Source organism: Cotesia typhae, unplaced genomic scaffold (assembly GCF_013202065.1).
Source record: "Cotesia typhae breed Kobodo isofemale line unplaced genomic scaffold, CoteBio_Ctyphae contig_11, whole genome shotgun sequence".
In the NCBI taxonomy this organism is placed as follows: Eukaryota; Metazoa; Arthropoda; class Insecta; order Hymenoptera; family Braconidae; genus Cotesia; species Cotesia typhae.
The window spans coordinates 2,715,469-2,729,257 of NW_027423711.1; the positions used below are offsets into that span (position 1 = coordinate 2,715,469).

General features: G+C 28.1%; 2 protein-coding genes and 1 long non-coding RNA gene across 4 annotated transcripts; 1 reads left to right on the forward strand and 2 right to left on the reverse strand.

Moving 5' to 3' along the window:
• Positions 1-691: 691 nt before the first annotated feature.
• On the reverse strand, positions 692-7,184 carry LOC141525839 (uncharacterized). Its single transcript, XM_074240499.1, has 5 exons — positions 7,053-7,184; positions 6,732-6,846; positions 6,542-6,606; positions 6,316-6,420; positions 692-3,469 (listed from the first exon to the last, which is right to left on the reverse strand). The coding sequence occupies exons 1-5, from the start codon at positions 7,069-7,071 to the stop codon at positions 825-827; spliced, it is 2,949 nt and encodes a 982-aa protein (XP_074096600.1). The 5' UTR covers positions 7,072-7,184; the 3' UTR covers positions 692-824.
• LOC141525842 (uncharacterized) lies at positions 4,958-8,283 on the forward strand. 2 transcript variants are annotated; one of them, XR_012478914.1, is made up of 7 exons: positions 4,958-5,372; positions 5,488-5,573; positions 6,258-6,393; positions 6,486-6,592; positions 6,724-6,860; positions 7,055-7,352; positions 7,821-8,283. It is a non-coding gene; the product is annotated as an uncharacterized LOC141525842 (long non-coding RNA). The 2 variants fall into 2 exon arrangements; XR_012478913.1 differs by having other exon boundaries at positions 4,958-5,573.
• A 2,794-nt stretch (positions 8,284-11,077) lies between these two features.
• Positions 11,078-13,574, reverse strand: LOC141537608 (type 2 phosphatidylinositol 4,5-bisphosphate 4-phosphatase). Its single transcript, XM_074258738.1, has 6 exons — positions 13,263-13,574; positions 12,932-13,116; positions 12,591-12,800; positions 11,851-11,991; positions 11,702-11,756; positions 11,078-11,626 (listed from the first exon to the last, which is right to left on the reverse strand). The coding sequence occupies exons 1-6, from the start codon at positions 13,345-13,347 to the stop codon at positions 11,541-11,543; spliced, it is 762 nt and encodes a 253-aa protein (XP_074114839.1). The 5' UTR covers positions 13,348-13,574; the 3' UTR covers positions 11,078-11,540.
• Between the last annotated feature and the right edge of the window lie 215 nt (positions 13,575-13,789).

Sequence of the window (13,789 nt, forward strand, 5' to 3'; positions counted from 1 at the left end):
GATTCTAAAACTAGAATCGACTCTTTACAGCAAGTCGAATCGAAAGATCAATTTTTATGATATTAAAGTTAGCTGTCATTTGACCATTTTTTTAATTTTATTTAACAAAAAAATTTGTTCCGAAATTATGCAGTAATTTATTTATTGTATATAATTTATTACCGGGAATTTTTAAAGAAAGTGTTTTATACGTTAATTAAAAATTTTCATGATTTTCTGATATTAAAAAAATGTTAATAATTAAAAAATTTAGTAATCTGTTGATTAGAATTGTTTTATTTAAAAATAATTGTTATTTATTAATTTATGAAAATTAATTTAGCAGATATTTGATAATTTTAAGAATTTTTTAATCAAATAAATTATAGCAGAAAAAAATAAAAAAAAAATGGACATGTAGAAATTTTGAAAAATAATAAATGCAATTTTTTAAAAATGATTTTTTGGAAAAAATCTATTTGTTAAAAAAAAAAAATTAAAAAATGATCAAGTGACTGCTATCTTAAATTTCACATTAATTTACAATCATTTTTTTTTTAATTTAAATATAATGACTCATAGTAAGTAATTAATTAACAGGCAATTAGAAAACTAAAAATTTAAGAAATAAATCAAGTTCTTTAAAAATTTATTTTTTTCTTATAAACAATTTAATTACGATTAAACAATGAATTAAAATTTTTCTGCATCATTTATTACTTTGTTTTCATTTATTTATAGTACAATATTGTTTAAGAGCTATAACATTACATTTATTTTTTTACAGGCTTAATATAAATATAACAACTGAGAAAAACTCAAAAATAATTGTAAAATCAACGCTTTCAACTTTTGAGGTCATCATCTATTTTTTTCTTGACATTAGATTCGGCTGAAACGTCTGAAAACAAACCATGAAGAACAGCATGAGCGAATTTTTCTCTTTCTTCATCAGTATTAAGAGAAAATCCCAGCGCAGGAACTAACTGTGTCTCGACTAAAACTTTGCCTTCAGTTTCAACTTTAGTCTCATTTTTCTGGACAACTGGCTCGTTGTTTTCTTCAAATTTCTGCGATAAGTTATGACTGCCTTGAAAATCTAATAATTTGTCTTGTTTAGGTAAGTCAAATAACGTATGCGAAGATTGCAAAAGTCCTTCATGTTTAGTGTTACCAATTTCATAATTATTTTTAACAACTGTTTCAGTATTTCGTATTCTTGATGGATGTACTGGTCGTGGTTCTATGAAGTCAACAGTGGGTAGCGTTACATCAAAAGAATATGAAGTTGGTGACAATGAAAATGGTCTTGGAAGATTATCAGTAGACGAATCTTCATTTTTTAATTTAAGTTTATTTCTTCGTTTTACTGAATAAGTCGTCGGTTCGGTATTAACTTTAGCTCTTGTTCTAGACCTCTGTCTTATTCTGTTGTCAGCAGCAGCAGCAGTAGCAGTCACATCTTTATTTTTCCGATAATTATCAATGATAGAAGAAGGCCGAGAATTAGATCTGAGTATTTCAATGTCTCTGATTGAATCAGAAGACATAGGATCGTGCTGAGCAATGAGACTTCTTATCAATTCACCAGTCGGATCTAAATCTTCACCATTATTAACAGTCAATGTCACTTCAACCGGAGAACTTTCACCAACAGCAGCGTCTTCCACCTCCTCAAAACTATCTTTTGCTGAGTTATTCTCAAAGCTAGACAACAAAAGATCAGATATTGTTGAAGACTCTTCACCACTTGCAGTACTTATATGAACATTTTTATTATCAACTAATGTGTACTCATAACTTTCTGGTGGGTATGTTGAATTTTGAATCTCAATAAGTGAATGTAAAAGAGGCGGATTAAAAATTATAGACGGAGGTTCTATTATTTCCCGCTGAAGATCTATTCCCGTGGTATTTATTATTGAAGATGATGATTTTTCAACACTTTTAACAGTTGTTGTGTACGCCTGTTCTTTAATCTCAACCTCATTTTTTAATAAAGGAATTACGTCAGTGACAGGAGACTCCAGTGTAGTTTGAAACCACGAAAGTGTTGTAGGTATATTAATTATTTCGGGTGAAGATGTAGTTGAAGATGGAAATAACGATGAAGATGTTAACGATGGTGTTGATAGTAACAACGAATGATTTCCCAATTCTTCTGATTTATCAAGTAACACATTGTCATGCTGGTTAGCGTTTGAATAATAATAAAACGGTGGGAGAATGCTTGAAGAAGGCCTGGTGATAGTTCTGTCATTCTGTTCTAAAGAATTTGATTGCTCATCGGTGCTATTGTCATTATAAGGATAAAATTCAATGCTTGAAATCTCGGAAACTCGTTGAGGTTTCTCCGTACCAGAAACTCTGGCGTATGAATTAACTTCAGTTGATTCCGAAGCTTGTTGAGGTTTCTCAGTGGAGGTAAATATTGAGAAAGGATTCAAATCAATGGTTGAAAAATCCGAGATAGAGTTAGACCTTTCGGTGCTTATATCATCATTTTGTTTCGCTCGCAATCGAATTGCCGGTCGTGGAAAAGAAACTTTATTCAATTTAAAACTACCGTCTTCCTTTAAAATTGGAGGAACTTCTAAAATAAACGGCGAAGTTGATTTTATAGAAGCTGGAGTTACAGACGTGACTTTTTCGGTCGTAGTCGTGGTGGTGGTCGTCGTCGTCAATGGCCTAGGTGGAGTAATCCTTCCACGATTTTTTCCTTTAGCTGAATACAAATGATCGGAGCTTTCAAATTCTAAATCGTGCCTTGAACGTGACGGTGTTGACCTTATAATCGTAGGGATCGTTGGTGAATAAAATCTTCGCGTTGTTGTTGTAACCGTTGGTACTGTTGGTGCATAAGAAGGTCTAAAGTCATTGTACCTCGTATTGACTTGATCTTTTCTATCTTTTCCAATAGTATGGATCTTAATTGACGATTGATCATCACCATCATTATAATTATTATTATTATCATCGGTATCGCTATTACCATTATTATTTTCAATACTATCACTGGACTGTTGTGAATAATAACGTGAATTACGACCACGATTACCTGACGCTGAATTCGAATTTGTATATCTTGAGCTGTACTTGTATTGCGAATAATCTAAACTTCGATCGTTCGAGTAATCTGGAAAGCGCTCGGAGCTGTGTAGATCATTAACGTGCGGAGTTTCATTAATTAGTTGACCAATCGGTGTATCTTGAGGTTCTGCAGAAACACCATTCCCGGATGATTGAAGACTAGTCATTTCGTAAGCCTTGCGAAGATACTCATCGTCGTCATCAATAACTTCACTTGGCGAGGAAGTTTCGCTCTTGTAAAATGATTTTGTAGCTGAACAGTCAACTTTGTTCCACCAGTCACATGTCAAATAACGTTGACTGAACGTTGAACCAATTGGACATAAGAATGAAGATACCAAAAAATTACCATCGCAGACGTGAAACAATTGACATCCAGCTTCTTCATCTGCGTAGTAACCTGTTAAAAATAATCTATATTATTAAGAAAATAAGTAAAATTTTTTAGCCAGTATATTTATATGATAAAATGGGGTTTTATGGTTGAATTTGGTATCGTTGGAAAGGTCTTGACTTGGAGTTGTGCCTTTTTATGGTTTCATATCATTCTCACCAAGAGTCAATTTATGGTGATAAATATTTAAGCTGCATTCGAAAATGCTCTAGATACATAATTAAGAAATGACTCTGTATCTTTTGAACTATTGATATTTTTAGAGATATAAGCTCATCTCGATGTTACACTCTTCAAGACCTTTCATTTAAGTACCCACATGATTTTTTCATATATTTATATATATTATGTATATGTATATATGAAAAATATATCAAAAATGCATGTGGGTATTCAAATGAAAGGTCTTGATGAGTGTAACATCGGGATGAGCTTATATCTTTGAAAATGTCAATAATTAAGAACTGACATTGCCATCTTGTCAACTATTGACATTTTTAAAGATATAAGCTCATCCTGATGTTACAATCATCAAGACCTTTCATTTGCGTACCCACATCAATTTTTCATATATTTATATATATTATATTATATTATATTATATATCTTTAAAAACGTCAATAATTAAAAAAGTACAGTGCAATTTAACAAAAGTAATTATTTAATAAGCAAAATTTTATTTATTTATAATTCATAAGTCACGGCACTCACATAGTGACTGCAAGGTTGCTAGTAAATAATAAATTACAAATAATATTTTCTTGATTTCTTAAGCTTGTGTAACTTAATTTCTCATTAAAGTTAACGCCCGCCAATGATGCCTGCGCTTATGAATGAAAAACTAAATATAATAGAAGAAATGAAATGAATAATGATACTTTTAATTATTGACATTTATAAATTTAATGCATTATTAAATCAGCATTCTGAATATTCAAAAAATTTTTTAATGACAAGTAATTATAATATTTAAATGATGCTTTAATAACTCACTAATTATTGTATAATAGCGCTAATTAAAAGTTGCAATAATGTTTAAGAAAAAAAACAAGAAAACACATCAATGGTGCTTCATATAGTAACATCATCTTAGAATGTTCTTTCTACAAATATAAGCAAGAGTTAAATACTAATAGCTCTCCTCTATTTCACAATCCACGTGCGTCTGTATAATCTAGATCTTTAAGAGACTAGTTAGTATAAAAAAGATTTCTGTCAGATAAATCCGAGAAGAATATTTTATAATTTATTTTATTTTTATTTACCCGGAAAGTCGTCTCGTATCGATGGTTACATTTAATGAAGCGCTGTGATGCTGTTGCAATATCAGCTTCAGAGCACTCTTCAATCAATATGCTGCTTTCATATAAATATATATATATATATATATATATATATATATATATATATATATATATATATATATATATATATATATATATATAAATATAAAAGCAAGAACGATGATAATAAATGATGTTACAAATTGTTTAAATACCATATAATAAACTAGATATAATCTGGTGAGTATTTATTGATGTATATGGATAAAGAATGCACAAAAATTTAATTCATATACATTTATGTATTATATATGTATTGTTTTGACTTATAAACTGTATTTGCTATACATTTTTAGGTTCAATAGCGCCGATGAAACTTAAGACTGATTCACCGACTCGGTGACCTATTACGAAAGCCAATAAAATGTTAGCAACAGATATTCCGTGATATCTCTTAGACTTGTAACGCGGTATCATACTTAACATCCTGATGCACTTCGTTAAGATACATACACCACGTATTTTCATCCTTGACATCGATGGTAAAGGTGACAAAAAGCCAAAGTGAATGACATATTTTAACTAAATGTACAGACATTTATTTACGACGGCATCACGTGGATGAGGTGATCAATTATGTTTTAGAGATAATTATTCTTCTTCAAACCGGTTTTTTGTTTGGAGTTAGAGTTAAAGTTTAAATTCTTTTTTTTTTTTTTTTTTAATTACTGCGCTATCTAGTCATCGGAAGATGACGGTGTAATTAGTACAACTTAATTTTAATTTTTGCAATAATCAATTGCAACAGATCCTCGTGTCAATGTTTGGTAATTATTTACATGCATTTATTTAATTGTTATTTTCTTTAACTTTTCAAAGATATTTTATTAATTATAATACTGAAATCAGCAGGCATCTGATAATTTTTAGTTTAATTTGAAAAAATAAATTATTATTGAAAAAAATATTTTATAAAAATTACATGAATTGTTTTCTAAAACTTATACATGTGCACAGAAAAAAAATTTACTTGAATTAAGTAAATAATTTTGAAAAATTTCATAATCTTGATTTGACTACACTGTAAAAAATTTTGTGTTAAATATTTAATAATTTTATGTGTAAATTTAACATTTATTGTCTTAAATTAACACAAAAAAGTGTTAAATATTTAACACAAAATTTTTTACTATCTAGAAAAATTCTTGAATTAAGAAATTTTTCTTAATTTAAGTGAATTTTACTTTATTTAAAAATTTTTTGTCTTGATTCAAGTCAATAAAACTCTTTAAAATTATTTTCTTGGTTCAAGAATTTTTTTCTTGATACAAGAAAATTTTTTTCAGTGTAGAATTCTTATCAAATTATTTTTTACAATTTTTTCTTGAATAAATTTCTAAAAATTTTCAGATATTTGCTCATTCCAGTGTCCCAATAAATTCTATTTGCATTTCACAGCGTGCTTTTAAGTTATGTGGAGGTAGAGTTACAAATATATTTTTTTTTTCCAGGAGTTTAACCTTGAGGAGGTCACGAGAAAGGGTCTGATGATTTGATAAATGATCTCACCTCTGAATTGACGCTCGCACGTAAAACTAGTCTGTGGAATCCTCGTGTAAGATGGATAATCAACTCCCGGTTCTCCAGGTACGTTGATTCTATAGTCCGATAAATCTAGCAAAAACAAAGTTTATTCGGCTTATATAATTGTCTAATAAAAAAATACATTTTTTTTAAAGAATACTATATTGTTAAAATTATATAGTCAAGATGATTATAACAAGAAAATTCTTACCAGTCTCTTCATCGTACGGATCGTAAATGTCAAAGGAATCATCTACCGCCGGTTCGTAATACTTGCTGCAATTATTTACCAACATATTTTAATTTATACACTAATAATTAAAGTAACAGCATAAATAAATATCGAATAATAATGAGAATGTGTTATTTATATATAATAATTGTTTTTTTCAGAAATTTACTTTCCACGTGATCCGTCAACCGCTCGACGATGCGCATGGTTTTTCCTTGGAGTGTCATCCTTAGTTATAGGGTCAAGTCCATGAATTTTTTGACAAACGATAAGAATAACAAAAGCTATAAGAAGAAAAGTAATTATTTATTTCAGTGAAGAAATGATTTTAAAATTGCACAGTAAAAAATTTTGTGTTAAAAATTTTTGTGTTAAATATTTAACATTTATTGTGTTAAATTAACACAAAAAAGTGTTAAATATTTAACACAAAATTTTTTTATGCAAAATTTTTTACTGTGTAACTAAAATTTTGAATATTCCAACTTACAGAATACTAAGCGGATCATTTTCAAAATTTAATTTTCAACATCGGCAACTAATAATAATAATAAAAAAAGCACTATTAGAATTATTAGTAGTATTATCAGTAATAGTTAACAAAAAGAGTATCGCGATTCACTCAATGACAATAGATCACTGCACTGTGACTCTCAATACTCATCTCCGGCACTTCTTCTGGATTTCTTTGCCTTCTTACTACAACAACAACTACTATAACAACAGCAAATCCAGAGTCGTAGTATAAGAATCACGTCGCACCCAAGATGGGAAGAAGGGATGAGTATAGGTAAGTTGCCTCTTACCCTTTCCCCATTACTTTCCTACCTCTCACTTGATACTGCTGTCTCTTCTTCACTCGTTATTATTATAAACCGCGGATAGACTCGTGCTTATCATTGCTATTCCTCTACATAAATATATAATATGATATGTGTATACCCATGTACAATAAAAAGTATTATACCGCAGATTTAACATATCCTAAGTACTATAAATATAAGATCATTATCCTCGGCAATATAAATCCTTGAACTATCATTCGGGGTCACGCCATTGCTACCTATAAGCTCGTGATGCAAAAATCATCTGAATAAACAAGATGCAATTATTATTGCAATTATTTACTTGAAAGTTACTACAGAAATCTGACCACTCAATTTTTTAATTTACTTTTAGAAAATATCAATTTTCCCTTCATTTATTTTTTCTTAATTATTTTCTCCATTCTTATTAATATTTTACAAATTTTTTTTAGGGAAGAACCAGAAAAAGAATAGCGAAGAAATGTTATTTAAAAATTCATTCGAAGGTGAAGAAATATTCGATGACAGTTTTTAAATTCAGTCATTAATTATTTGTAAAGAAGAAATGATTGATAAAAGGACATTGAGAAGAAAATAAATGAAAGAAAGCCGAAGCGTTTTCTGGCCATTGAAAAATTACCAGACACTTAAATGTTTTTTTTTTTATCTCAATTTATAACTATAATTATGGTCGAATACAAATAGAAATAAAAAATAAACAAACAAGGAAAATTATAAAAAATTACAACATTAGTAATAATATTCGAGTTTTAACATCTCTCGAACTTTCTTTCCTTTGTGGTAATTTTCTATCTGTTAAATCATTGTAATTGTCCGAGATTGAGAAAGCTTTTAAGAAACTTTAAAGTATCCTATTACAAGATGGGAGTTTAAGACATAAAACAATGCTTAAAGATAATAAATTTATGGTTTAAAAATCATTGTATTTGTATCTCGCAATTAAATTAAATGAACCCCTTTATTATAATGTTACGCAAGCGATATCGAACTCGACAGTTGAACACTTGGAAGTATAGAATAATATCCTCGTCGCCATAATCAGTGTCTAATGAAATAGTTAATCCTCATCGTGAATTAACCGAAAAGAAATATTATTTTTATCTCTCATCTTCTATCGTCTTCAGTTAAACTTGCAAAATTTATTGCAATGTTACAAGATACAAATAACCGCGATCGACCTATATTTATATTTATTATTTAATATTTACCCACTGAAATTACAGAATGAAAGTTTTTTATTAAAAAAAAGAAGAATAACATTTTATAGTTAGCCCATTTATAGATGTAATTATGTAACTTTGATGACATTGTTTAAATTCTTCTTTCTTCGCTGACTCGGTTTGCATTCTTTGCTATATATCATGACTACAACAGCTATAAAAATAACAATAATAATAACGATAAATAAAATCGTCCCTTGTGATTCATCTCAAGCAGATACGACTTTCGCTTTCCACTCACGCACATCAATATTCTGACTTTGATCTTCCTTATTTTATTATTATTGTTATTTTATCTTTTATTCACTCTGCAAAATTGGTTGGTATTTTTATTAACTTGATAATTTATTAAATAAATAAAAAATAAATAAATTAGTTAAATATCTTTACGGATGTAACATGTTAAAAAATTAAGTCATAGATGTAATAAAAAATAGTATAGAATTCACACGATTTCCATGTATGTAAACAAGTCCCGTCAGAGATGAATGAATCGCCGGGAAATAGTTGCTGTTTATAGATTGTTACTTTAACTTCATACCAACAGCGTGGGAATAATTGCGTAATGATAATCGGTAAACAAAATGTACTGTGAGAGAAAAATAATAGCGGATTCTTCTTTAATAGTTTTTCTCAACATTATACATACATATTTATCTAGATTATTATGTTTCCGTTTTTAGAATAATTTTGATTTTTATTAAAATCTACATAATTATATTCTGAAATACCGGACATGAGATTAAAAACAATTCTTGGAAATAATTAATTGAACGTTTTGGATTGTTGTTTTAAATTTATTCTAGGGACTATAAACTAGGGATGGTAATTATTCAATAACTGAGAAGTTAAATTTCAAAAGGGGATTTTTTTGTTTTTGATTAATCGAGACAAAAAATTGGTTATCTTCAATTATAAATTTTTTTAATTTAGCTTTAAAGTGCTAGATTCGATTTTCATTTAGAAATCTTTGTAATTCTTCAAATAAGAAGTAATTTATATTTAAAAGTTCAAAAAACTGCTCTTTTGAAATATGAAAAGATACCCATTTGAAAATCAGCTCCTCAACTGTCAGATCTAATAATTTTTTATTTATGACACTCCTTTTCCCTCGTTACTTATTTATTAAAGGATATAAAAGATGATCTTTTATTGTTAAGTTTGTCGCTATAAGGGTAATAAAATTAACGTTTGAGACGATATCAAAAGGTCCTTTGAAAGTTCTATATCATGTCCTTGTAATACTTGTAATTATATATTTTATTCTATTGAATTTATATAGAATATTTACAATTTTATAGAATATATTTATATTTTATAGAATATAAATTTTTTTTTTCCTGTAAGAAAAGTGAAAAAAAAATTTTTTTTTGCATAAGCCCTTTTGGCTCTAAGACAAAAAAATTTTTAAGCCAAAAAGCGTATCATTTTTTTTAAATCATAATTAATTATTAGCTTAAAAAAAAAACACCGGTAATAATAATGACTTTTTAACTCATTTTATTTAAATAGAATATGGATTTGAATTAAAAAAAAAAAAAAAAAATTACAGTAACATTCTATTTGAAGAAAAATTTGTCTCAATTACAAAATTTTTATTTCTATTGATCCAATAATCATGTCTCCACTGATAAAGTGTGATAATTTATGTTTAATTGTACAAATTACAAAATCATGTCAGATTAATTTTTTTTTTCAAAGTTTAGATTTACAAGCAATATATACATTTATTATTTTTTACTTTTTCAGAAACAAAGGATAATAATGGAGACGGCATCGGAGTAGTACCTAGCTAAATTGATATTTTAAATTCTTCTTTAATCAAATACATATTTTCATCAAATAAAATGAATAGAAGAGTCATTATTTTTACTAGTGTTACAATTTTTTTTTCTCAATTTCTTTTTGGCTTTAGAATTTTTTTGTCTTAGAGCCAAAAGAGAATAAATTCAACTAAAATTTTTGTACTTCATAAATAATTTATAAAATAACTCTGGTGATTTCATCGTGTAATGAAGCAATTAGTCATTAATAGATAAACAAATATAAAAAACTTTTAAATGTCCTTGAAGTGTTTAAAGAGACAATTACTTTTACTTAATTATGATGAAAGTTGACGGCTAATTTTCATTTATTTTCTCTTTACGACTTTAGTTAAAAATTATTAAAATAAAAATATTATTATTGACATAAAATGATTTATTGATATCCCTAAAATTAACTTTGAATACAATAACATATACATTAATATATATTTTATACAATTAATTTTATTTAATTAATTAATTCATTTATATCAATGCAATAATACGGCACAGGCTTTACAAAATTAAAAAAAAAAAAAAAAAAAACACAAAGTAACCCACGCGTATAAAGGAATGACGGCTAATATCACGCGCGTGATTGTTACGTATAAATTGGCATGCATCCGCGTGATATAGTTAATGTATAAATCGAAATAATCGAAATTATAATCATAACCATAATAGTTCTGTTAGAAAAAAAAAAAGTAACCGAAGACTACTTTTAAAAAATTTAAAGCAAACATAAAATTTTATTGTAGCTGTTGAAGGTAAATTAATTGACCCTGCTCTCGACTCATTACATATTTGCACCATCACTGGACCAGCCGCGTATATAAAAGTTAAAATTTTTTTACCTGATATCCAAAGGGTTGTCGAGAAACAAGTGATATAAATTTATATTGTACGAAATTCTATATTAAATAATCGTCAAAATAAATTTGTCATTGTCATTTAATATTGTTTGTTATTTAAAATAATTGTTATTATTATGATTAATTATGATAATTAATTTAAATCGATTATGCAACATTTAGCAGTAAAAGTATTATGATTTTTTTCCTTTGTTGTTATCCTATATATAATATATCTATAACTTATCATTTTTTTATTAAATCGTCGACTACTCCTACAATGGACCCTCAATCAGACTGTTCTTTAGTGTACAGTAATAGACACTTCGTGCTAGACAGATGAGCGCAATCAAAAATGCACCTAGAAAATTTATCACAATTAAAATTATATTTTTACTTCATTTAATTATGAATAAAATAAAGTAATAATACTTACCAATGTATACAACGTAAATTCCACCATTATCACGGACAAGACTGTACGTTCCAGCCTATTATAATTATAAACACTTTCTTAGTAAAGCTTTCTACTTAAATTATCATAAATCATAAATATGGATTTTAACTTAGACAATTAATACTTACTGTAACAGAGATACCAATAATAAGGGCTATAATTCCAATTGTTATAAACATTATTCCACGTCCTCTAGCGAAATCTGGTCCAACGGAAGACACTTTGCGACAATGTGGACATCGCGCCAATGCATTATTGAGAGTATTAAACTGTAAAAATTAAAAATTCATCAATTAGATTTTTTTTACCAAAAATATGTGTCGAAAAATTAAATTTATCCAATATTTTTCTTTTTTTATCCGACAATTATAATTTAATTTTCTTAATCCTTTGTTTACTTTAAAATTATTTTTAACGCTTAAAATTGGTCACAGCCCTAAAAAATGTCCTAAAGCTTGAAGGATGTATACGTCAAATCATACGCCCTTTTGGCTTTGGAAATTTATTTTTTTTTACTTTTAGGCTTAGTAAGTGTTCATAAAATGATTAGTAAAAAAAAAAAAATTTATACGCCCTTTTGGCACTGCAAAGCCAAAAGGGCGTATAAATTGATATGCACCCTTTTGGCATTTGGGTCGCGATATATTTTAAACTGTGAACTAGTATGATTAAATTGCTGAAGAAGTCCTAATAAAAGGACGAAAGGTTCAACTAGAATCAACACGTAATTTGAAATTATTATCCTGAATTCCTGTGACCAATTTTAAATGATTTAAATTTTCTGGACGTGATCAAGATTTTAAGATTATTTTCAGCATTTATTTCAATCAGTAACCTTGTTTGTAATTATTAAATAAATATTTATTACCAAAAATGTATCATGACAATGTGCACAGCAAACTCGACACATCCCGGGCATAGATAGCACCGGTGGAGTAACCGGACTAGGCGCAAGGTTTATGATGCGTTTGCAATTTGGTCTGGGACAAGCAATACGTTGTGATGAACTCTTGCATATTAATAAACAATTGCAAGGACATCGGACGTATTTTTTACCCGGTGGAGCGTTTCTTATTGGCTGTAAAAAATTATTGCTATTTATTATCATTAAACATATAAATAATAACAATAACAATAATGAAAGATGAAAAAATAGAGTATAATAAAACAGTGATTTTCAGGTCTATTATCAACACGCAATAAAATTACCGTAGCTTCATTACACTGGTTACACTTGACAACATGCTGATCTCTTTTTTCGGAAATATCAATCATTGCCTGGCACACTCTGCAGGTGACCATCGGCATGCCACTTTGGTTCGCAGATTGATAGGGTGGTGGCACCTCATCAGGACCAATTGGTGAAACTGTGTTGACATTCGATTCTGTACCATCTACAACAATAAAATAATATAATAATCATTGTTGAACATGATTTTGTCGAGAAAATCTAAAATCAATATGTTAGACTCTAAAATATTTGAAAAAAGTTTTTAAATGACAGTAATCTAAATAATTGAAATTATAAAATATAAATTACCAATTGCATCACTGGTACGTGAACTATAATTGACGTTTTCATTTTTTAAGAGCGGTTGTCGCTCGCCCTCACGACCATCACCCATTTTGTTACAACAATAGAATTCAAACGGTCAGTTTAACAGCTTATATATCAACCACTCCGATTAATAGTTTGCTTATTAAATATTGCTGTCAGTGTTTACTATAAATACAAATATATAAATGTATTTTTATACAGTATTTTTTATTGACACTTGTACATCTATGACACAGTTATGAAGCCGCCGTCATACTGTTTCTCTACTGTCAAATGTATGATTCGATGTATTTACAATCAACTACACTCACACACATGCTAAAAAACAAAATCACTTGGATTAGATGACACATTCGCTAAGTCTAGAATAAAACTGCAGTGTCATCTGTTATTTTTATTTTAATTACATGTTTCATTATTCTACCAACTGACAATAATTTTCTTTCTGTTTTAATTTTTAATAATACTGAAGTTAGCGGTCAGCTGTCAATTTTAAAAATTTTTTTAAC